The sequence below is a fragment of the Diadema setosum genome, chromosome 16, assembly GCF_964275005.1.
Source record: "Diadema setosum chromosome 16, eeDiaSeto1, whole genome shotgun sequence".
NCBI classification, from domain to species: Eukaryota; Metazoa; Echinodermata; class Echinoidea; order Diadematoida; family Diadematidae; genus Diadema; species Diadema setosum.
The window spans coordinates 23,680,001-23,705,187 of NC_092700.1; the positions used below are offsets into that span (position 1 = coordinate 23,680,001).

Genomic DNA, 25,187 nt, shown 5'->3' on the forward strand with positions numbered 1-25,187 from the left:
CTACAACAGAATGTGCTTTTTATGCCTCCGCCACGAAGTGGTGCCGGAGGCATTATGTTTTCGGGTTGTCCGTCCGTCCGTACGTACGTCCGTACGTACGTCTGTACGTCCGTCCGCTTTCGTTTACACGATAACTTGAGTAATATTTACTGGAATTTTACCAAACTTGGTCCAAGTATGAAGTATGATGGGGCAACGATTTGATAAGATTTTGGGTGAAATCGGCTAAAGGTCAAAGGTCAAAGGTCAAGGTCAAATCATGAAATTGTATCCGTTTACGCGATAACTCAAGACTGTATGGAGCAAATTTCACCAAACTTTGTTGGAGGATGATGTATGATGGGACAATTACTTGATTAGTTTTTCAGTGAAATCGGACAGAGGTCAAAGGTCAAAGATCAAGGTCAAATCCTAAAATTTATCTGTTTATGTGATAACTCAAAACTGGATGAAGCAGCTTTCACCAAACTTGGTCCAAGGATGATGTATGATGGGACAATTAGTTGAGTAGATTCTAGTGACATTGACAAGAGGTCAAAGGTCAAAAGGTCAAGGTCAAATGCTAAAAATTGCTATTTCCCCCATATCTATGCAATGCCCACAGTTATTTTCTTGAAACTTAGTGTAGACATGTACTACTGCGTAAGGATTCTCCAGAGAGAGTTTCATGTCATAAGGTCAAAGGTCAAAAGGTCAAAGGTTAGGTGAAAATGTTGCAATATCACTTTTCTCGCAAATGGTTCAATGTATCTTCATGGAGCATGGTACATATGCATGTACTGACTAGCAGGGATTATCTAGGGAATTTAGGGGTCATGGGTCAATAGTCAGGGTTCAAAGGTCAAGGTCAACTCCTCAAAATGTTACTACTGTATTTCCCTCATACATGCATACTAGTATATGCAATGATTGCATTATTAGTTTTAAAAGTGTTTAATATATGTACATGTATTACTTGATGGAGATTCTCTTGGAAATTTCCAGCCAGAAGGTCAAAGGTCAAAGGTTAAGGGTCAAAGGTCAGGTTTAAATGAAAAAAAAATATTTTGTACTGTAATTACACTCTTTCTTCATACCTTGAAAATTATACTCAATGCATAAACTTATAATAAGGTCGGTCAGAAGTCAAGTAAAAATTTTCAATTCCCCAAATATGTGTACCTGCACTCTTTAATAGACAATTATAGCAAACCCAGTTCGTGGAAAGTGAACATTCAAGATATTTCTGACAAACCTGTTATTTCGATATTTTGCCAGTTATGTGAAACTGTCATCACACATTGTCAAGACATTGTACTATACACCTATTGGGAGAATCATGCATTATGGCGGAGGCATCAGTCGCCGTAGCGACATTTCTAGTTTTAAATCATGCTTTGGAAATAATGATCATAACTATGAGCTTCCTGTCTCAGACTTCAAATGTCTACAACTTATGCTTGCAAATTCTTGCTTCAGGTATGAATGGATGACAGCCCCAGTTTTTCCATTGTTTCATTTCTGTCTTTTATTTTTTAAGATTTGTTTTTCAGTCGATGCTACTATGCAAAAAATAGTACACATGACAAAGGGCCTTTGATAGACTTATCAACCTGAAAATGAATTTTGAACAGTCGGAAACACATGAGGCAAAGTGGAGTCTGTTGTGGATTGTTGAAAAGTTCTGGGGGTTGATAGTTTATTAATGACAGACCAAGAAACGTGCATTATTTGTTTTTTATAAAATGTTGACATGATTTCAAGGAAACCCAAAGAGCAATGTGGATTGAGTGAAAGCAGCAACATTAGTAGAACACATCAGTGAAAGTTTGAGGAAAATTGGACAATCAATGCAAAAGATATGAATTTTTAAAGTTTTGGTGTTGGAACCACTGGATGAGGAGACTACTAGAGGTTATGACGTATGTATAGACAGCAATACAAAGAAAATATAAAGGGAATTTCACAAAAACTCACTTCTCTGATATAATAAAAGAGCACTTGACTAACTGCTTTCAGAAAGCAGGGGAACAATTGCTACCCTTGACATATGTCAGTATCAAGTTGATGGAATGTGTAATTTTCATGAAAAATGAATTTTTATGGAATTCCCTTTATATTTTCTTTATGTTGTTGCCCATGCATATGTCATAACCTCCTTTGGTGTCCTCATCCAGCAGTTCGAACACCAAAACTTTTGAAATTCATAATTTTTGCTTCGATTGTCCGATTTTCCTCAAACTTTCAGTGATGTGTTCTACTAATATTGCTGCTTTCACTCAGTCCACATTGCTCTTTGGATTCGGGTTCCCTGTAAATTCCACAGCAGCCACTTTAGCAAGATTCCCAGGGTCAGCAGTAGCAGCGAGCTGAATGAATTGTACACAGAAACCACTGCAATGCATTTACAATACACAGGCAATGCAGCTAGGCACAGGCGAACAGTTGTCGATATCATTCATTTGCATACTGATACCTGGTGAAAAGTAACTTATGGTCTTGAGGCAAAATAAAGGGCTAGTCACATGATTGCTCAGCCAATATTTGACTGGTATCCTTATCACCATGATACCTGTAAAAATTAATGGTTATTTTTCATGTACAGTGACTGCTGTGTTCCACAGTAACAAAAACAAACTTTTCACTAGCAAGTCCAAGGGGATGGAAAGTGAGATGTGCACTTGGTGTTGCATTGAAGTTCAGATCAAAGTGATATCAGAAAATCAAACTCTTTGAAATTCAAAGTCTTTGAATATTGCATTTTGATTGGCTGCTACCTGACTTTTTTCTTTTTCTGGCGTATGCTTGATTGCATTTTTTGTTTTTTTAAATGCAACAGGGTTCTGATACGTGTCAGGACTGCCATGTGTTTCAGTGTGTTGCCTGATGCATGTCTGCATTAAAGGTGCTGTATGTGTTGTTATCTTTTTCTTTTGTTTTGTTTCTTCTTCTTTTTTGTGGTACATGGGTTTCTACAGCTTGTGGCTGTGGTACTCGCCCATGTGAACATGGACATTTGGCATGTGTTTGTTTTGCCAAAGCTCCGAAATTGAGGAGTCTTAATTAAATATTGTTTTTTTCATAGACCTTGAAATGGCTCGGGGCCAGTTTTCATGTTCTCATATATATAGATGTTGTATATTTAAAGGGAAGATAAACCCCAAGAGCAATGTGGATTGAGTGAAAGCAGCAACATTAGTACAGTAGAACACATCAGTGAAAGTTTGAAGAAAATCGGACAATCGATGCAAAAGTTATGAATTTTTAAAGTTTTGGTGTTGGAACCGCTGGACGAGGAGACTACTAGAGGTTATGACGTATGAGTGGACAACAATACCAAGAAAATATAAAGAAAATTCTACAAAAATCCATTTTTCATGAAAATTACAAATTCCATCAACTTGATATTGACATATGTTAGGGGTAGCAATTATTCCCCCTGCTTTCTGAAAGAAGTTGGTCCATTGCTCTTTCATAATTCTAGAAAAGTGAATTTTTGTTGAATTTCCTTTATATTTTCTTTGTATTGCTGTCCACTCATACGTCATATCCTGTAGTAGTCTCCTCATCCAGCGGTTTCAACACCAAAACTTTAAAAATTCATAACTTTTGCATCGATTGTCCGATTTTCCTCAAACTTTCACTGATGTGTTCTTCTAATGTTGCTGCTTTCACTCAATCCACATTGCTTTTTGGGTTTACCTTCCCTTTAATGCATAGTCAAATTTTCTGCAAACTTGGAGGTATTATTGGCATTGTGATGAAGTGGATTCTACAAAATTGACTCATGCCCCCCTGTAGCCCTTGGAAGCCACCCCCTCCCCTAAGTTTGCAATGTTCTTCTTTAGGTAAAAGCTTGCAAGAATGTGTGGAAGGTGAACTTGTGATACTCCAGTGAGGGCTAGACCTACTGGGTCAAATGTTCCTTTTGAATTTTCCTTTGCTGGTAACCTTTGTTTGTGGGGGTCACATGAATGATTTGCATTAAACACTGTGCAGTATTATTACAGATGAAGACTTCTTCAAACTTACCTCTATCTTCTTGTAGCTTCCACATGCTGAAAAAAACAGAGCTTCACGGTCCATATTTACTAGAATTGTGACCATACTGCTATGACTAGCATGGTACATGGAAAACTGTCTGCTTTCATTCAAAGTTTGGAGTTTCCCTGGCTATATGTTGTGTTTCTGCTGCTGAGTGAGAAATTGGGAAGCTTTATCATGTTAAAAATCCAAGAAGCAGTTCCATTTGTGTCAGAAGTTTACCATACTGTATGTCCCAAAAAAAAATTACAATGGGACCCTCCGTAATGATATCTTTAAAAATAGTGAATCAATCGAAATACAAATTCAGGGTGTGAAACTATAACTCATTGCCCACGTCTTACAGAAAACCCCATTCGATTTGCTTCAGTGGCCAAACAGAAATGAGGAATTTTGTAGAGGATGTCAAGAATCTCTTCCCTCCAAGTTCTGTCCATTGTATTCACACACAAAGCATCGAAGTGCTAAACTTGGAAGAATCAGACTCATGACATGCTTTACAACTTTTCATATTTCTGTGTGATCGCTTAACCAAATTGAATAGGGTTTTCTGCAAAATAGAGCTAAGATGTTATTTAGACAGTTCAATCATATTGGATTTTATCAGTGCGAAAATTTGATTGTAATTTTTTTGGGGGACATACTGTACAGTAGTTTCTGGACAGACCTAGTGCCTTATAAATCTCATTGCTAACCAAGTTAGTGAGAACTTGTGTGCATGGATAGTAAAGAAAGCATTATGCATGTGATTGTTGCTCTATCTGGGTATGTATTTTTTTGTTCTTTTTGTCTCTCAATCATAAGTTGCCCTGTTCTTAACCTGTTGAGGACGAGTCATGAGTATGCTTGGCCAGGTGTCGATTAGAAATGCGTGTTGTAGCAAAATCAAACTGTCCTCAACGGATTAAGATATTTAACTGATTCACACGCCAATGTGCAGCAAGCAGGGAGATGAATATGCCTTTTTGTCACATTACATTTGTATTCTCTATCTTGCATTGAACTTTACAAATTTATGCAGAGAAATGTCCTTGGTGAGAGAAAAATGTTTCCATAATACAATTTAATTAAGAAGTTCAATCAATGGAGTAGAGTGTGGTGACAGTCAACAATGCGTGCAAATGTGTGTAAACATTCATGTCGCTATTGGCTTCATTAGTTTTCTATTGCCCATATTTTATCATGAAAAGGCAGCACATCCAAAAACTGCTATGCAAAATCTTTGCAAGCATGAAAAACATAGTTAACTTCCCTTTCTGAAAGATGAGATTAGCCTGACTGCAAAATCTTTGCAAGCATGAAAAATATAGTTCACTTCCCTGAAAGATGAGATTAGCCTGACGTGTGCATCTCTTACACTGCAAGTTTTTTCCTGATGTGAGCTCCATAGAAATAACCAGATTTTTTTCTTAATTTGTTTTGTTACGTAATATTTTGTTCGTGTGGTTAACTCATTGAAGACTAGTCCCGAGTATACTCCAGCAGGTGTCTGTGAGACATGCGTGTTGTAGCAAAATCAGCCTGTCATTAACGAGTTAAAGGAGGGGAAATGCAGCTATGTGAGAAATGAAAATTGGACGGGATTTGTTTGTGTTTTTTACCTGATTTCCTGAGCAGAATTGAGGGTTCATTTGTCACACTACACAAATATTGTATAAGTGTTGTGTAAGGGACCTTTGTATATCCCATTTGTACAATTGTGCATCAAACTCCAAGAAGAAGAATGTAAAATAAACTTGTACTTTCTACATTTTGGATGTCCTTGCCCTTTCCTTGTTCTTTCTTGCTTTGTTTTGCTGGCTTGTGGAAGTGATAGAGAATATGACTGGTTGAGATACAGGAATATATTTTAGGCAACAACTTGTAGAAAGATACATACACGTAATATCTCACGTTAGACAATATACACCTGTGTAAGTGCAACATGTAATCATGCTTTGATACTTGTAGTAAAAGGAGTACTCTAATTTGCAGAGATACGCTGATTTTTGACATGTTCTCAACAAACAACTCTAGTATATCTCTTCAAATCCCTATGAATAGCTATTGAATGCAAACAATGTCAAACATGTTAGAAGAACTATTGTAGTATCAGCAATGCATGTGAACGTATCTTCAAATTTCCTAATTCATTGGGCATTCGTTGGGCATTGGCTCTATGTGACGGGCCTTAAGGGTGTACTGTATAGTACATGTTTGATGCCTTTGAATACCCTTGGATTTGTTTGTGCGTTAGATATTTACTGTATATCAACATAGAGCTCATGAGTTTTCTTTCAACTAGTGGACTCCCGTTATAACAAAGTCCTCGAGACCGGCAGATTTCTTTCGTTATATCGAAATTTTGTTATAATCAAACAAATAAACAATACAAAAATATAGAGCCAATAATTTTACGACCTGGATTTTTATTTCGTTGTAGCTGGAATTTCGTTTTAGCAATGTTCGTTGTAACGGGAGTGCACTGTACATGCACCACATAGGTCAAACATATTAAGAACTACATTTTATTTTAGTATTACTTACAAATGTAAGCGTATCTTCAGATTTTCAAATTCATTGGGCTTTTGTTGGGCATGTGCTCTGTTGTGGCAGGGCCTTAAAGGTACTAGCCCACATTTGCAAACCCACGAAAATCAAAACTGCATAAAACAGGTCCAATATGACTTCAAGTACAAGTTATAACAGTAACATACCTCACCTGTCGCTCTTTGTCTATACCATTCGATAAAAGAGAGAAAATCATCGTTTTAAAATCAATTTTCAAACCGGGTCAACCCGACCCAAATCGAATTACGAGCGCGGGCTATAGCTACGTACATTGTACATGTAACACGTACGTGGACCGGAGCTAGCGAGCGTTATACGTACGCATACGGATTACGGTGCATTTTCATTTATTTCTATGAAAGTAATGGAATATAAATTGGAATGAAATTTTGCACAGGTGTTACTGCAATCATACCCAAACTCCATACTAACTATGAGACCAATTGCTGCAGGTTTACAAATGTGGGCTAATACCTTTAAGTCTATGCAGTATGTATAGGGCAGTCTTCTAGTATTCAATATACCCACCAAAGAATGGTTTCCCTCTCTGTCCATCATATTCTACTTCTCTCTCCCTCTCTCTCTCTCTCTCTCTCCTCTTTGACTGGCAGACTACACACACAGACGCGTATACCCTGTACCTCTGATTTCTTCTCAATCTATTCAACACAAACATAACGTGCACATATTTCAAGGCCTAAGTCTGTATAATTATGTATGATCTACGTATGTATGTATGTATGTATGTACATTATGTCGTATGCATTTATATCCATTAGTTGTTGTTTTTTTATTTATTCATACTTGAACGCATCCCACTTCTGTTCAGCACTCCACATTATTAACATTTTTTTTCCTTTTTCTTTACTTTCAAGATTTCTCTTTATAACTCTCTCACTCTTTAACTCTGTTTCACCCTTACGCATCTTTTCTTTCTTTCTTTTTTCATTCAGTAAACAATACACATAACTGTATGGAATACAGTGTGCATGTTCAATGAAGTCCATGCAACTATGAGCGTGTGGCTATTACTTTCAGGAATGTACAGGAATGATATGAATTATTCCCGCACACGTATATTTATTCAAAAGTGTAGATTGAAGTAGAAAATGCAGCCGTTTCTCTCATATTATAAGACTGGCGTGATTGTATAACTCTTTTTAAGTCGTCATCAATACAGGTAAATAGCTGATTGTGCATCAGATATACCACAAGATCCAAAATTTAACGAGCAATGTTCCAGGGCCTCATTTTATCAAAAGATATAGTCGATTATAAATTTCCCTACTACACAGGTTGCCATAGACTTATCATAGAAATCAACTATATAATCAATTGTAACTCTTCATAAAACAGGGTCCAGAGATCGCAGTAAAAATTGGTATCCCAAGAAGGGGGCATTCTAGATTTTTTTTTTTCCTTCTTTAAATGATTTCACCTTGTGTACTTAAATTGATTGTGTCCTATACAGATTTGTGGAATTTATCATTCTAGAGCAGATAAACCAAGACCATGTCTTCATTTTCTCACAATCAAGACATTCCAATGGACCGCTTCTACAATGTACTAAAATGTGTGCATGCTTTGTTCACAAAATGTTGCCTTAGCAACCACAAAGCTTAACAGAGGCTTGCCCTGCCTAGCAACAACTGATGAATGATGCGTGAATTCCTGCCTCAGAAAATTGATTGGAGGGAGCAGGAGAAAGAATGTGGCTTGTTCGTAGGCTGTTGGAAACGAACATGAAGTTTTGTACATTACAGAAACGGTCTATTACAAGTTGCGGAATGCGGTTAAAGAACCTATGCACATAAACCACATGTTGACTTTATAAATGCATGTCGATTATGATACCCCGATCATCACTCTTGTGGCTAAAAGAATAGACATAGGCCTAATATATATGCGATATGTTTCATAATTTTCTGCTGTTTATCTTTAGATATTTTAACAACAGAAAAGAGCAATTTTCAAACCAGTCTTCTCTCGAATATGTTATCTTTTAATCAGATCTTGATTGCTAATGTGATCAACAAAAGAAATTGGAATGCACCCTATCCTAGATTGAACACGATGTGCATGTCTCCGTGCAATGTCTTTTGTTAATCAAATCAATGTTATGAACTCACGCAAGTCATGCTCAGTTTATTGGATGGCGCATTCCAATATCGTCTGTTAATTAAACATCAAACAAAGTCCTTTTTCTATGGGTTTGTGCTTAAAGGGGCATTCCAAACGATTTTCATAATTTCACATCATGTAGTACATAAATCAACAGCTCCATGTGTAGATTTGTGGAATTTATTGTGGTCCTTGAGCAGAGAAAAAATACTTTGAAAAACCTGAAACAAATTACACTGAACAATGATGATGACATAGGAGCCTCACATATTTCAGAAATGTAGCAGTGTAATTCCCATTACAATACTGCCAGTTTGCAAGTTCACCTGTGGATAATGTATGCATGCCTTCTTCTTTTGTTCTGCTTCCTTGAGCCCCAACTTGTGCATTCCTTTAGTAAGGCTGTCATGTCATCATCCTTGTTCATAGTGATTTGTTATAAATTTTGAAAACATTCTTTTTCCTCATCCCAATCACTATAAATTCTGAAACTCTGTACCCGGTATAACCAATTTATAGTTGTTCATATGTAAAAGTCTGAAAATCATCTGGAGGTCTCCTTTAAGCACTCTTAGAGTGTCTGTGACGTCGGTAATACATGTACTTCTAAGCACAAACATGAACCTAACGGTCTGTCGGTGTTCAGTTTAAGGTGCGAATTCCCACTTATTTCTTGTCGATTGTTTTGCAAACATGTACGCTCTGTCAGCCTGAAAGACATAGTGCACTCTGTCTTGAGAGGCACAGTTTGCAATACTAATGGGTGGCGGAAACGGGGGCATGGGCTGCACCCCCTCCCCCATACCATTTTGGGGCTAACAAACGATGAAAATACATAGGCCCGCTGGCATATCTAAAAGGAAATGCGTTTATGTCTGTGTTATATCCACAAAAAAGTGTAAACTCCTCCAAGCCTGTGATTTTCTGGGAGCTGCATTTTCCCTTGACCCTACCATAAGCAGGAAGACGGTCCCTACCCCTACTTTACTCCACCCTACTGACCCCACCCTACTCCACCCCACCCTACCCAACCCCTACCCTCCCCTCCCCCCACCCTACCTTACCCCCCCCCAAAAAAAAAAAAATAATAATAAAATAATAATAATAATAATAATAATAAATAATAATAAATAATAAAAAGATAAAAAAACAGCGCGATTAACACTGCCAGCCGCCTGTAATGAGTGAACCACATACCGTATAATAATATCGTGATTGAATTCACATTAATATGCAGTATATCTTTGCGTGATATACGCAGAAAGGCTGTACATTTCATGGCTGCAAACTCGTATAACTTTGCATATTCAGTCTATAGTACTGCACTTAACATCTAAGAATATTCTATTGATAATAGTTCGTTTTTTTATATTATTTACAAGTACAGATACAGTATCAACCTGTGCCACACTGATTCTTGTTGGCGGTAAAACGTTAATTGCAATGTTGCCATTGACAGTATAATTGATTTCACAATATACATCATGCAGAATAACAAAGAAAGAAGGAGATAAAACAGGAAGGAGAGATAGATAGATACATAGATAGATAGATAGATAGTAGAGGGGTGGGGATATCTAGCAGTTGGTTCCGTGAGTTCAATGAGTATTGTTCTGTGCACTTCACATGAAGATCTTAAAAATACAGCTTTAGCAAGCAAGCCCTCTTGTGCTAACTGCAACCCTTTTTTTCTTTTCCCTTTTCAATCACTAAAGAAGGAATCCTATTTTTGGAAGATGTTCAGTTTTGTAAGGTATAGTCATGTCTTGTGGGGATGGTAATATCTGCAACATAACCTTGTAATAGTCAAACAAGTGAAGACTGACATTTTTGTTTTGAATGGCTCGGATGCCTGCTAGTTGTCATCAAAACTTGCAATGGATTTGCACCCAGGTCTACACAATACCCATTTAGATAAAGGAATAATAGATGCATTAGATATTTCAATTTCTCATTGGAATAATGACTGAAGGAGAGGTCAATTTCAAATTATGATAAGAAATGTCCTTCCAAAAAAGTTCTGTTACTACGTTTCATCTTCAAACTTAAAACCTAGCTGAAGTGGAAGGAAAGTTCCAGGTCAGTTCTATCTATTAAGTCAGAGAAAAAGAGGGATAACAGAAAGCGAAAAACATTTATTCGAAAGAGTAGAGATGTCTAGAAAGTCTCCGTACGGGTTGCTAATAAAACGCAAACGCTTGTCTTGAGCACGTATAATCCTCTCTGCAGTATTCCACGCAATTATAAAACATATATCACTCTCTGATTTCCTAAACCACAAGTTATCAGCAGTACCAGCGAGTCCGGGTTGAATCCGTTAAATACATACATAGTTTGATTCTTTCGTGTGCTCCAAATCGCTATAAACCACCAGTTGTATAATTATATTTTTAAGACATATCTAATGTATTACTTCACTCCTTACATATCATGGTGTCCCATCGCGTAGATTGGTTGGCACGTCCTTTTACGCTATACGACGAACATGAGTTGAAATTCAACATTCATAATGGCCTTGTGGTGACACCATCCATTGTTCTTTGAGTAGCATGCAAGAAACAGCACACTGGGGCTTTAGTCGTATTTTGGTCTCCAGCCCTTAATGAAGGATTCGACCCGTTGCGCGTCCCAATCTGACATCTTGAAACTCTCTTTCAGGGCTTCCTTGTTGAGCTGTAGCATTAACTGACCGTCCACAGAATTGCTCTTAAAAGCACTGTCGTACTTATCCAAGCTCATTAGTTTCAGACACTGACAGACCTGCGCCACTGAGAGTACGCTGAGATCCTTAGGGACGTCGGAGAGTGTGGCGAAGGTGACATCTCCGCCCCTTGGCGAGGCCCGAAACCCGCCAGTCTTTGGTGCCACAGGAGGAGTGTTTGAGTTGGATTGTCGCGGTGAAGGTTTAGCTGCTGGAGTCGGAGGACCTTTTATTGTTGACGCAGAGCCTTCTTCCTTATTTATCAGCTTCCTCTTCGCGAGAAGTTCCTGCAGTTCGCTTTTCGATTGATTGTTGTTGTCTTGCGGAGGATTGTTGTTGAGTGGTCGCGGGGACGTTTTCCTGCCAAATGTCGATTTCGGGAAATTTGGCGCCACGCCGCCCTCGTTGATGCGGGAAAGACGCCTCTCTGCTCTCATCTTCAGTTCCTGCAACATGTCGTCCCGGGAATTTTCCCTCTGCAGAGGAGGCTTAGAGGGGAGACTTTGTCTCGGGGATTGATTGGCCTTGATGGCGTCAACCTCGTTGTACTTGGGCGGCTGGGGAACGAACCCTATCGGCGGCGGGGGAGGAGGCCCAGGAATCTTGGGTCCTCCATTGGGTAGACCTTGCTTTGTTGGTATGGTATCCACAGGAGGTGGTGCTGGGGGTTGTGGTACGTTCCTTGGAGACCCGTCAATTCCATCGAATCCCTGGCCATTAAGTTGGCGATTTTGTTCACCTGGGTAGTCGGGTTCCGGTAGTGCACCCAGAAACGGGTTCGATGAGGGAGGTGGTCGATTGTCGACGCTCGAGTTGGTAGAGTAACCGGAATCGGCCGAGCTCTTCCGGCTGGAGGCAGATCCCCCTGGAGATACGTTGTTCACGGTTTGGTTGACTGGCCTCGGAAAGTCCGCCCGGATCGGACTCTTTGCACTCACTGCCGTCCTCCCGGGCGACTGGGATGTCCGTCGACGCACGCCCTGCTGCGGTGGAGGGGATTGGGGTCGGTTGCTGTGGATGTACGCCATCGGATTTTGAACGGTGTTTGATGATGGTGACAAAAAATCCGCCGGAGGTGGCGGAAATCGCTCTTCCGGTGGCGAACTCAACTTCTTCTTCAAGATTGATCTGGGCATCGTGGCGTGAACTGACGAGACCGGCTGCTTCTGCGGGCTTCTGTTGGGTGACTGAAGCCGGGGACGACTCGACACGAAACTGCTTATGTTGCCTTGCTCTGATTGCGAATGTCGCATGATGGGTCTCGTGGGCCTGTCGCCAGCCTGAACGGAGGCGTTGTCGCGGTCAATGCCCACTTCTGGAGACCTTTTCCTGGCCGATGTCGCGGCAGACATCGTGCGCGCCCCGCTAGGACCCGCGAGGACCGCACTCTTACTTGGCCGCAGACTGGAATTCTTAGAAGAAACGAAGACTGTTCCAACTGGCGTGATCTCTTCGTAATGCTCCTGTAGATCAGCCGACTCAAGCTTCTTATCGGTGAAGTAAGTTATGTCTGTGGGGGGGGGGGGGGGGAGGGGAACAGTGAGGGAGAAAAAGAAACAAGATGAATTTAAAACTAGTGTCGCAGTTGATAGACGATGCCACAGTGTCAGAGTTAAATTCTGACTTTTTTTGTGAGGACCTGCAATTTTCATTCAACATTTTAACAAAGTGTGAATACTGTTGTAGAACGATTGTGTCCTCCTTACTTAATGATAAAATAGGAGTCGAAATGTAAGATTAATCTTAGTGGTCTTCTTTCTGCTTTGGTGGCAGCATGTTTAGAGGGCAGCCAACGAAACGGACATAGTTTTATTCGCGCCTCCAAATCTTGCTCATATTTACTGTGTACAAGTACGTCACCGTGAACTTTCTTCACCCGGATTTGAAATCTTTAGATGCTATTTCATGATTGCCATCATCTCTTGCGCTATTTTGGACTATTTTATCAATCCATGGAACTTATTGGACTCCTAGCTCTATGAAGGGAGTGTACCCTACTTATCTCCGACGATATGCCCCGTGTATCCGCCTTAAGACTTTTCTGCTTGATTCAATTTGCCGTGATATTTTAACCAGTGTTTTGATATGAACACAGAGATGGCAAAACCAAAACCTATCTCTGAAAGAGAAACTCGTGGAGACAAAGAGTTTAGATGTAAATTGCAATGACTTTTTGACAACTGCAAGTGTGTCCAAACTGCTGTTCGACATTTGCACTACTCCTGTGAAAAATATAGCAGAAATTGGAAGAAAATTCAGTACATTAATTTCATGACAGCTTTACTTAAAAGTGCGTATTTTTTAAAAGCCTATAGACTGATAGAAAAGGATTTATGCATTTACTATGTATGTATATTCGATTTCGAAAGCAAGGCCCCCAAACAAGATGGCACCCAGTAGGTGATTGCACTACTACCAGTAAATGAATCAATACCCTTGACAAATTTGCAATCCCGAACAATCAAAAGATCATATCTTGTGAGAGGCTGCGATACAATCTTGGAATCGTTCTCTGCTCTACCAGAACAGACAAGTTAATAAACGCACTGCCCTAGATTAAAAAATCCTGCCCCGAACCCGTTTCATAATCATTCCAATTCAGCACACAATACAACTTCGGGAGAATCCCCATTCCAAAGAGGATAAAGACCATCGTGACTTGCACCCCTCGCTCTCCGCTGAGGATCAGCTTCACGAACAATTTACAGAAAAAAAGGCACCTGGATCGTTATACTTCAATGAAAGCCAAATGTGTCGAATCAACACTAGGAGAGCGTCTATATTTTAATTTAACCGCCGGTACGATGATAAACGCAGTCAATCCATCAAAACTCCCTAAAACACGCAGGATCCCGTTAAAATCCAGAGAGCTTCTTTCACGCGTTTTCTCACTCATCAGTCCCAAGGAGGTAATCCTTCATCTATCTAGCTACGGATGGCACCATGGACGATAGAGCCGATGAGATACTAGTAGCCAAAAAAAAATTTCCCTCGTAGATGAGATTGTCGAAAATACGATATCAATGAAAATCGTTATGTCCAGTATCATTTACCGCAAGAGCGAATCACGGGAGGTGTTGCAGAACCTTACAGAAAGACAGCTGCACCATGAGCTCAAACTGTTTGCCAATCAGTCTGATAGTCTATTACTCCAAACAACAACATAAGCCCCGGGTTGCTTCCCATGCCATCAGAGACGGCGTCCTATGCAGCCGCTGGAACCCGCCTCTTTGCCACTAACATCATAGCTCACTTCGGGAATGAGGCGCCCCAGTGTATGTTCGTGGTTGCGTCTCGCATGAACAACAGCAATCCCAGGATGAACAACATACAAATTGGCAACAACGCAACGCCTACGCCGATGCTGTTAGAAACCAGGCTTCACAATAACCTTTTCACATCTCTAGCTATCAGTGGGCGCGACCAAGAGGATGAGCATTCCCTTGAAACTGGATAGACAGTTTACAAACTACTCACATCAGAATACTATACAACAGATTATGTAGGAAATACAATCAAAATTGTTCCCTGCCGAGAAGGTTCTAAGCTTTCTATGCAGATACTGTACTATCAGCTCAACGAAGGATCCTTTTCTCGTATTCCCGATCGTGTACTTAAAATAGGACATATTAATATAAGATATATTCCTTCAAAGATTAAAGAATTTAGACTTAGTCTCAAATATAAAATGTTTGACATCATTCATTGTTATTAACAGAGTGAATCCAAATTTAATACTGTAACACAATTTTATAACCTGAACTTGACATACCGGAGATGATTACATGATTATTCGTGAAGATCGTAACGGACATGATTGAGGAGTAGCCATGAATATGAATTACTTAAATCATTAAAGTTTTACGAAATTTGATTGTAATGTCGAGGCAATTTGTATACAAACAGCAACAAAATGAGTTAGAGTATTATATGTTTTGTGTATAGACAACCTAATTCCCCTTCAAAGTTTGTGGACTCATGAAGTGACATGGCATGTATTGTTTTAACCAATATTTTAATGAATAATTGTGTGATTATAATCGGTGATTTTAACCTTGATAAGGCTCCTTGAGGGAATAATAATATTTCTATTAATCTGTAGACTAAGCGATAATGACATGCCCTATTTTGTTGTTGTTGTTGCTTTTTGTTGTTGCTGTGGGGAGGGTTATTCAACTAGTCAATATTCCCACTAGAATAACATTTTCATCCCGATCCATTATTCGTTTGACATTCTAGCTTTACAGACCCAGATAATCACAGTACTCTATGGCATGCTTTACATAGCATACAAAAAAAAAAAAAAAAAAAAAGATGTGACGTCTCGGAAGCAGCACGTTTAAAACATAACAAAGTTACTTACGCGGGTTACCCGGATGCAGCTCAAAGCTGACGTTTTTCGATACGATTTTATCGAGTAGCGTTTGATATCGCTCCCACCGATCTCTCGATCCGACGATAAAACTCTCCGCCAGGACGACCTCTACAGGTGAGTGAAGGGGAATGTTGACGACCATCGTGTCCAGACAGTCTGAATGAAGAATAGAAAAGAATGTTTATTATGCAGCGATTTAAAAAGAGAAACCTCTGTTACTTTACAAAACACACGAGTTCTAAAGAATTCGAATGCTTTTATTTCATGTTTATTGCATGGATTTATGGCTGCTTAAAACCGGTTAACGACCCATACAATATTTTCATAATCCCTCATGAGGAAGAGAGCTTTGTAAAACAGTGTACATGCAGGTTCAAGCAATAAAAGGGTGAATAATCGCTACTCACTGTTGTGAATTGCGTTGCCCTGCAAGTAAGCTGTCTCATACATCTTCTGTAGATGCAGCGTGCCAAACTTTTCCTTGGCGTTGTTCTGGCTTCCCTTGAGTTGCACGTTAAAAGTAAGATCATCGCCCGTGTAGAACTGGACCTTCTGCGGTAGTAAGGACTTGTCAATGATTTCACGCATGTACATGGGCTTCGAACCTGTGAACCAATGAACAAAATGCATGTATAGTTGTACAAATCTAATTATATATCTGAATCTCCCACCATTCAGTACAAAATAACTCGGCCTTTGCTCGCCACGTCAACATCCAAAATTGATCGAATTTAGAAGAGAGATACTCTTTAACATTAACTTTATGCAGAGACGAGTTCCCTCAAAGTTATAGCATGCACTCTCTTCTGAAATAGCCACTATTACGTAGGCCCTATAGATCTGTTCGGTTATGGCACTGTTTGTATTTTTTTTTTTCACGATAATGACTATCTCAGCCATAACTGGGGGGGGGGGGTGCTTCGGTATGTCTAACATAGTTATTTTATGTATTGACATCGCAATGCTCTGATAACCCATCGAATCATTATTTTCTTCTTATTTTGAGAGCCCCCTTTTCTCAACCTCCCCCCCCCCTCCCCGTTATGACCGACATAATTTACAATGTTTCAAAATCGAATAGGTCTATAGATCTATCCGTTTTGGACACTGCTTTTTATGTTAATGTCTACTTCATCAACAACTGAGGGGGGGGGGTTCAGTTAGTGCGTCTGACAATATTATTCTAAAGTTAATCTACGTATATACTGGCATTATAGCAATGCACCTGATTCATTGCATTATCAATTGAATTATCTTTTCTTCTAATGTTGGGATCCCTCCCCAATTTATGAACGACATTAGTTACAGTGTTTTAAAAACCTATTAGGTCTACAGGCTAACATGAGGGCAGAAGACGGAACGGAAGTGTTTCGATATTCTTACGTTTTCCGGAGACGACTTCGAACCTCGCCTCGGCGTATCTGAGCGGGATGCTCAGCCATCGCCCTTTCTTGTCCGTGGTGGCCAGAACGCGGGTCTGCGTGTGGATCTGGTTTATCCGTAAGACCTGGTGGGGAACGAAAATATCGCACTTGTTGATATCTCAAATGTAACGGTAGATCTATAATTCCCATTTCACATCAATATTGTGAAATGACATTGGGGATTAACTGAAATAATCTATAGAGGTGACTTTGAATTTATACTTGAACCTTAAGGAGCGATTTAGCTCACTTATGTTCCCTCCTCCAACACTATATCCCATAATACCGTGCCATAATTATGAAATATATCATCGCCAACACGTCCGCGCAATATATTCAGTACTTTTTACTTTGGATAGTTCTTTAAAACTACCATTATTGTCTTGGTATAATGTTCTGTCTGCACCATAATTATTGTGATCTTTGTCTATTCTTGTACTCCGCCCTGCATTCTATCTTTTTGGTAATCATACCCAATTCGGTTTCATTTTGGATTACACCCCTGTGATGTAGTATATATACATTCTCACAACAACATGTAATGTATACAGAAACTGCACAAAACACGGCAAAATCAAGTCACGTAAAGCTTGTCTTTTGTCATGAATCATGATCACTCCAATAGATCCTGATTAGTTGAACATTCGACATTGACACGATGTCCAAATCATTTAACTTCCATATCAGTTAGACGAATTTAGCAAAATTTCACCTAAGTGTTTGCTAATCACGCCTTCCTTTATAGAGACTCCACAACGCAATCTGCCATTGAACGCAGCAGATGAAAAAAAAAAATAACTGCGATAGATTCAATTAGACCTTAAATAATTAGTCAAAATAATGATTGTTCAAAAGTGAATTGATAAGACTTAAAGTTTAGGCCAACCAGCATCACTGTTGGTCATCCGATGATTTGCTCTGTGCTTACAATATCTCTTACCTGACCAAGAGCTAAAGTCTCGCTGTCATCAGAAGACTCGTATCCCTGCACAACCTTGATTAATTGCGGAAAGGTGCATCTCTTTATGGCCTGCCTCAGCGTGTACGGTTGGCGAGACCACTGGATGTCCTCGACATTTGCCTTCGCACTCATCCTGACGGCTGGGACTGACGTCTAGCCTTTGCAGAGTGGGTTCACTTCTGTCGACGTTCCAAAACGTGGCGACCTTGATGCAGTTTCTAGGGATGAAACACAAGCAAATTAACACCGTGGTCAAATAAAGTGTACTTACAAAGGGGAAATGATTTGCAATTGCAGTGTGCGGGCACAATCTCCCGAGAAAGAGAAAGAGAACTATTACTTTTTTTTCTCTCTCACCGAAGTTGTAATAGTTATATTCAGTATACTCACCCACACTCTTATCAGTCAATCACCCCGTCTTATTCTGCATGTGTGTGTGTGTGTGTGTGTGTGTGTGTGTGTGTGTGTGTGTTTGTGTGTGTTTGTGTGTGTACCTTTTTGCCCTACAGCGAATAAGGAGCTGCATCCAACACTCTGGAGATTTACTGGTTATCATGTTTTCGATGCTTGACAAGCAAAGAAACAACATGTGAGAATTTACCATGTGCGAAGGCATTGTATTCTAGGGCAAGCGCTGTCACTTGTTTGATTATTTGAGCACTAAAATGTGTAGATGCTTCAGATATATGAGGCCGTCACTGAAGTCATTTTAAAGGGAAAAGACGGACATTCAAAGAATGCAATTATTTGCAAGGGAGAAAGGGTTGAGAATTTTATGTCCCTATATAAACGATATTATATCTAGAATACCTGTCATCATTCATTAAACTTTCCTCTGCTTTCTTCACCCCTCAACCTCCATCTCACCCCGTCCCATCGTATCTTCCAGTGACACCCACTTATCGTGGGCGCAATCTCATGATTGGTCATCATATTGCTGGAAGAAAATGTTTTGACATTATATTGTCCCTTTTCCCACAAGCGAAGCAAGCAAGAACACTCACAATTCACCTACTGTATATGCAGTCAAAAGGCGTGCTTGTTTATATTCTTGACTAACAAACATTATCTGCTTGCCTGTAACAATCACTGTGATGAACCGATTTGATTACTGCTAACTTAAGGTGACACGTGTATAAACTGTAAACACAAACATTCTGTCTAGAATAGTATTGTTTTGACTTTTGTATTTTGAAATCGTTCAAACAGGAGTGTTTATAATTTCATAACTACTCCATAGTAATAATCATTTCAAAGAAAGTTTATCTAAATACTAGAACGCGGTCGGTGTTGTAATAGCAATCCGTTAAACTTGAATGGTTAGAGGGCAATACTACTTGTATTCAGCTGCAAACAATTTCGATATTCTTTTAAGCTAAAGTCGAGATATAATCGTTGCAAATGCAAACCCGCCATACGTGATTGCGTGATAAAAAAAGTGAATAGCAAAGCCAACTTATTCATATTTTCCTAAACTAACATGACTAACATCTACTTCTGCCATTGTGTTCAGGGTATAGTGATTATGGTCTCGAGCACTATCAAATCTGTCAATCATTCCTCCAAAAGTCCTCAGCATACCTCATTTTTATTGCGGACATTTCTAAGGGGGGACTTGATGTATCGAGAGTGAAACTACTTCACCCTACATCTTTTAACTAAAATATGATCTTGGAAAAACGAAAATGAAAACACAGTTTGTTTTTTCTGAAGTTGAGAGGTAAACTGTGGCAAACAATATCATGTTTTTGAATTTCTTTGCCACAGTAAAAAGTGACTGAAGTCCCATGTGCACAGCCACTTTGCTGGTTAGCAAAGACAGATTTTTGTTCAAACCTTCACTTTTTAATTCGTTTTATTGGTCTCCGGCGTGACGAGGAAGTCATCTCGGATGACACGGGGACACCGTTTCGACATTCAAGTGGCACGTTCTCGAAACTCTCGAGAAATCGGTCACTCACTGCTGTGAAGAAATAACGTCGCGATCAAATGTCTACTTCCCAAAGCGCCAGTCAAGTGACCACCGCATGCAGAATGTTACCCTTCGGAGAGAAGAACGTTTATAATTTGTATGAAAAAACAGAAGAGGAAAAAGTGAAACCGTGCAAGTGAACTCCAGAAAACGGTCGAAACCTCCGAGCGTTGAGGAAAGGTCTTGTCAGTACACTCGCCCTAGGTAAAGAGATCTGTCGTTGTTGTTTACCTTTTGATGTATTCACCTCTTCTTCTTTTTTTTACATGAGGTACCCTTGAATACGGATGTATCGACTTAGAGGTCTTAACGCAACGGCTTTATGCTAATGACGGTAGTAACTTTCGAGCCACACTTGATCCAATTTCGTTCTGGTTGGTGATTTGATAATCTCGTAGATTAATATGTAAAGGAAAAGTAAGAAGGCCATAGCATTGATAATGTTAACTTTATCGCCATGCTACAAGTGCTAAAAACGAGGTTGCGGATAAGAGGACCTTGGTACGCTAAGTATAGGAAATGGTGAGATGGGAAATCCATCCATTTGGGTTACCTGGTCGAAAGGTAGTAAAGATATTCGGGAAATGGCTGCCATTTTGGACGCCGTCTTGGATTACGGAACTTGTGTGAGTCAACATCTCTTAATATGTATTTTATTGACTTCTTCATGTTTCAAAACCATGATATATTTAGACACTTAAATTTTGTATTGGGTTGCCTGGTTGAAAGGTAATAAAGATATTCAGGAAATGGCGGCCATTTTGGACGCCATCTTGGATTACGGTAATTGTGTGCGTCAACATCTCTTGATATGTATTTTATTGAGTTCTTCATGCTTCAAAACATATAGACATTTAAATTTTGTATTTGGGTTCCCTGGTTGAAAAGTTATAAGAATTGCAAGAAATGGCGGCCATTTTAGATAGGTTAGTGGGGTCCATTTGAACCGAGTTATACATCGTTTTAAAACTTAGAGTTTGCTCTTTCAGAATCTGCCCTTAACTAAAAATCCATGTCTGGCGACTTTTTGTTGGTTTTGTGGTACATGTTCATATCATTATGTTTTCAAGGAAGCAGCAGACAATGTATAAGTAAATTCATAATTTCGCATCTTTTACCTACTTTACACGATGATGACGTCATAGCTACAGAAGTCAACCCTCAATCGACGCGCAAAGTTTAAGCTAACGTCTCACCCTTAATGAAAAAACAAATAGTAGTCCTCATCAACGCATTGTAGTGTTGCCGTAGCACACATAACTTTATATGTATGGGACTAGTTTAAAAATAATAGTTAAGAATGAAAGTTTATCATCACCTCAGCAACTTGAATATATTTGTTTCCGACCACAATCACTTTTCACACACACACACACACACACACACACACACACACACACACACAATAAAACAAACAAACTGAGCAGTGTTTCATTTTAGAATTAACGAAACCTCGAAATAACGAAACTTCGGAGTATCATTAACATTTTTTAAGGTGCACATTCCCTCCCTCCCTCCCCCCCCCCCAAAAAAAAAAAAAATAAACAGTTGTAAATGAAGCAACAGAATAATGCGTATTATAAACGCAGCTATCTATCACCTCAGCAACGTAGATTTTTATTTTTTTTTTGCAAGAATAATTGCTCTATTTTTGTGAACTTTATTTCATTCTTTTTTTAATCAAAAGATCTTCGGAAAAGAAAAACCAACAGTTTTTCATTTTCGAATTAACGAACCTTCGAAATAACAAACTTCGGAGTATCATTAGCATTTTTAACAAGAATATTCCGTTAAAAAAGGAATAGCTGTAAATGAAATCACAGAATAATGCGCATTGTAAAAAGCATGATGTAAACGCAGTTATCCATCAATGTCCAAAGATCCTGACACTCTTGTGGGTTTCATTGCTGAAATAACAATCATATTGCACTACAACTTGCGAAAAAGGAAAACTGCGATGGTGAGTTTTGGCCAAAACAGTCAAAATGCATTTACTTGCAATAAAATATGCATCATTACATAGTTTTTTTTTTGGTGTTTTTTTTTTTTTGCCCATACATTTTCCCTCCCCAAGGCTAGTACTGTATTCCTCTCATGCACGAACTTCTTTTTAGTTACTACTGTGGCAGTGACCATGCACAACATACCGTTATGTGTGTGTGTGTGTGTGTGTGTGTGTGTGAGGGGATGAATGTGTGTGTGTGTGTGTGTGTGTGTGTGTGTGTGTGTGTGTGTGTCATGGGCGTAAATCCCGGGGGGGGGGATGGGGGGGATATATCCCCCCCCCCCTGAAATGGAGGAGGGGGAGATGGCCTGTACAATCATCCCCCCTGAATTTTGAGGATAAAAAATGGAGGAAGCAGAAATGTGATTGTATCAATTTTGGCATATTGCATGACGTTTGTACGCCGGCCTTCAGACAGGTAACAGAGCTGAACAGTATTCTATCTTGTAGGAAAATATATCTATAATTTTCTCAAGCGCTCGCTCGCTTCGCTCGCTCGCGAAGAAAGTAACATCGACATACACTGTAAGGTATGGCTCAGGCGTTGACAACGTCAAATAGTATAGGTCTATACATGTAAACATGCTATGACGCGAGTTCTGGGGACCATCTGCAAAATATGTACGAAAACATACAAACAAACAATAACAACAACTTAATCGCCATAATTGAATCCCCTCCATTTCCTGAATCATTCCTGAGAAACGACAGTGACTGATGACTCAGTCAGGATACATCTATGGGCATACCAAGGGAAGATCAGGGACGTCGAATCTATGGGGGCAAAGGGGCATTTGCCCCGCCCCAAAGGAAGTGTTTAGACAGACAAATCATTTATCCCCCAAGCAATTCCCGAGATGAGGACAAATCTCGAACTTTCTTAATGGAAAATTGTCCAAATATCGCCAGAACTATACACCAGATCGTTGTATTGCAATCATGATCATGCAAAAGGTCCGCTATACAGGATAAGGGATAAACTTTGTACACTTTTGACATAGACGTAATTCCCTAATTTATCAAAGAGTGTGCAGCAGATCTTTCACTTAACAAAAGCAACCTAATATGTATAGAGGCGTCGATGGGGGGGGGGGGGGGATGGTTCTCAAATAAAAGTGGGACAAACAAAAGCGAAAAATATAGCTACAAACGGCAGTTTTTGGAGTGTAAAATTTTAAAATTTTAAAGCTCGCTCGCTCCGCTCGCTCGCATTTAACCGCTATCCCATTCTCCTGATGTTGCTGCCAGTGATTGGCAGCAGGTGCACCCGGTGCGCCCCCCTTAATTTCCAAAGCGAAAATAAAGCTACAAACGACAGTTTTTAGGACTGGAAAATGTCAACATTTTCAAGCTCACTCGCTTCGCTAGCTAGCATTTAATCAGTATGCCATTCTCCTGATGTTGCTGCCAGTAATTGCCGGCAGTTGCGCCCGGTGTGCCCCCTTAATTTCCAAAGCGAAAAAATACAGCCACAAACGGCAGTCTTTGGACTGTAAAATGTCAAAATTTTCAAGCTCGCTCGATCCGCTCGCTCGCATTTAACCGCTATGCCATTCTCCTGATGTTGCTGCCAGTAATTGCCGGCAGTTGCACTCGGTGTGCCCCCTAAATTTCCAAAGCAAAAAAGTATAGCTACAAACGGCAGTTTTTAGACTGTAAAATGTCAAAATTTTCAAGCTCGCTCGCTTCGCTCGCTCGCATTTAATCGCTATGCCATTCTCCTGATGTTGCTGCCAGTGATTGTGAGCAGGTGCGCCCCCCTTAATTTCCAAAGCGAAAAATATAGCTACAAACGGCAGTTTGGGGATTGTAAAATGTCAAATTTTTGAAGCTCGCTCGCTTCGCTCGCTCGCATTTAATTATCATTCCATTCTCCTGATGTTGCTGCCAGTAATTGCCAGCAGTTTTCGCCCGATGCGCCCCCTTAATTTCCAAAGCGAAAAATATAGCTACAAACGGCAGTTTTTGGACTGTCAAATGTCAAAATTTTGGAGCTCGCTCGCTTCGCTCGCTCGCATTTAATCGTTATGCCATTCTCCTGATGTTGCTGCCAGTAATTGCCAACAGTTTTTGCCCGGTGCGCCCCCTTAATTTCCAAAGCGAAAATATACAGTCACAAACGACAGTTTTTGGGACTGGAAAATGTCAAAATTTTCAAGCTCATTCGCTTCGCTCGCTTGCATTTAATCATTATGCCATTCTCCTGATGTTGCTGCCAGTAATTGCGCCCCCCCCTTAATTTCCAAAGCGAAAAAATACTAGTACAGCCAAAAAGGACATGTGAGACTGTAAAATATCAAAATTTTCAAGCTCACTCGCTTCGCTCGCTCGCATTTAATTGTTATGCCATTCTGATGTTGCTGCCCGATTGCCGGCAGTTGCGCCCGGTGTGCCCCCATAATTTCCAAAGCGAAAAAATACAGCCACAAACGGCAGTCTTTGGACTGTAAAGTGTCAAAATTTTCAAGCTCGCTCGCCCCGCTCGCTCGCATTTAACTGCTATGCCATTCTCCTGATGTTGCTGCCAGTAATTGCCAGCAGTTGCGCCTGATGCGGCCCCCCTTAATTTCCAAAGCGAAAAAGTATAGCTACAAACGGCAGTTTTTAGACTGTAAAATGTTAAAATTTTCATGCTCGCTCGCTCCGCTCGCTCGCATTTAATCGCTATGCCATTCTCCTGATGTTGCTGCCAGTGATTGACAGCAGTTGCGCCTGGTGTGCCCCCCTTAATTTCCAATGCGAAGAATATAGCTACAAACGGCAGTTTTTGGACTGAAAAATGTCAAAATTTTCAACGCAAAGAGATTTCACCGTAGGAGGGGGAAACCCCCCTTCCATACCCTCCCCCCTCGCTTGATTCGTTCCCTCACATAACCGCTCCTCCTATAAGATCAAATCCTGTCTACGCCAATGATAGGCCCCATTATTTAGTAGGCCTTCACAGTGATGTCGCACAGCAAGAGCTGAAATACCACGATTTTGTCATTCAATAATATATTGTGAATATTTCATTTTCTTATTGTTTTTTTAAAGAAAAGAAAACAAAATTTTCACC

General features: G+C 39.9%; 1 protein-coding gene across 1 annotated transcript in view; it reads right to left on the reverse strand.

Moving 5' to 3' along the window:
* Positions 1-10,596: 10,596 nt before the first annotated feature.
* Positions 10,597-25,187, reverse strand: part of LOC140239977 (uncharacterized) — a 31,748-nt gene continuing 17,157 nt past the window's right edge. Inside the window, exons 2-6 of the mRNA XM_072319788.1 lie at positions 18,135-18,373; positions 17,154-17,277; positions 16,178-16,375; positions 15,759-15,926; positions 10,597-12,905 (exon numbers count right to left, since the gene is read on the reverse strand). Of these exons, the coding sequence (XP_072175889.1) occupies positions 11,269-12,905; positions 15,759-15,926; positions 16,178-16,375; positions 17,154-17,277; positions 18,135-18,287 (2,280 nt within the window). The 5' untranslated portion in view covers positions 18,288-18,373 and the 3' untranslated portion in view covers positions 10,597-11,268. The remainder of the gene's footprint in view (positions 12,906-15,758; positions 15,927-16,177; positions 16,376-17,153; positions 17,278-18,134; positions 18,374-25,187) is intronic.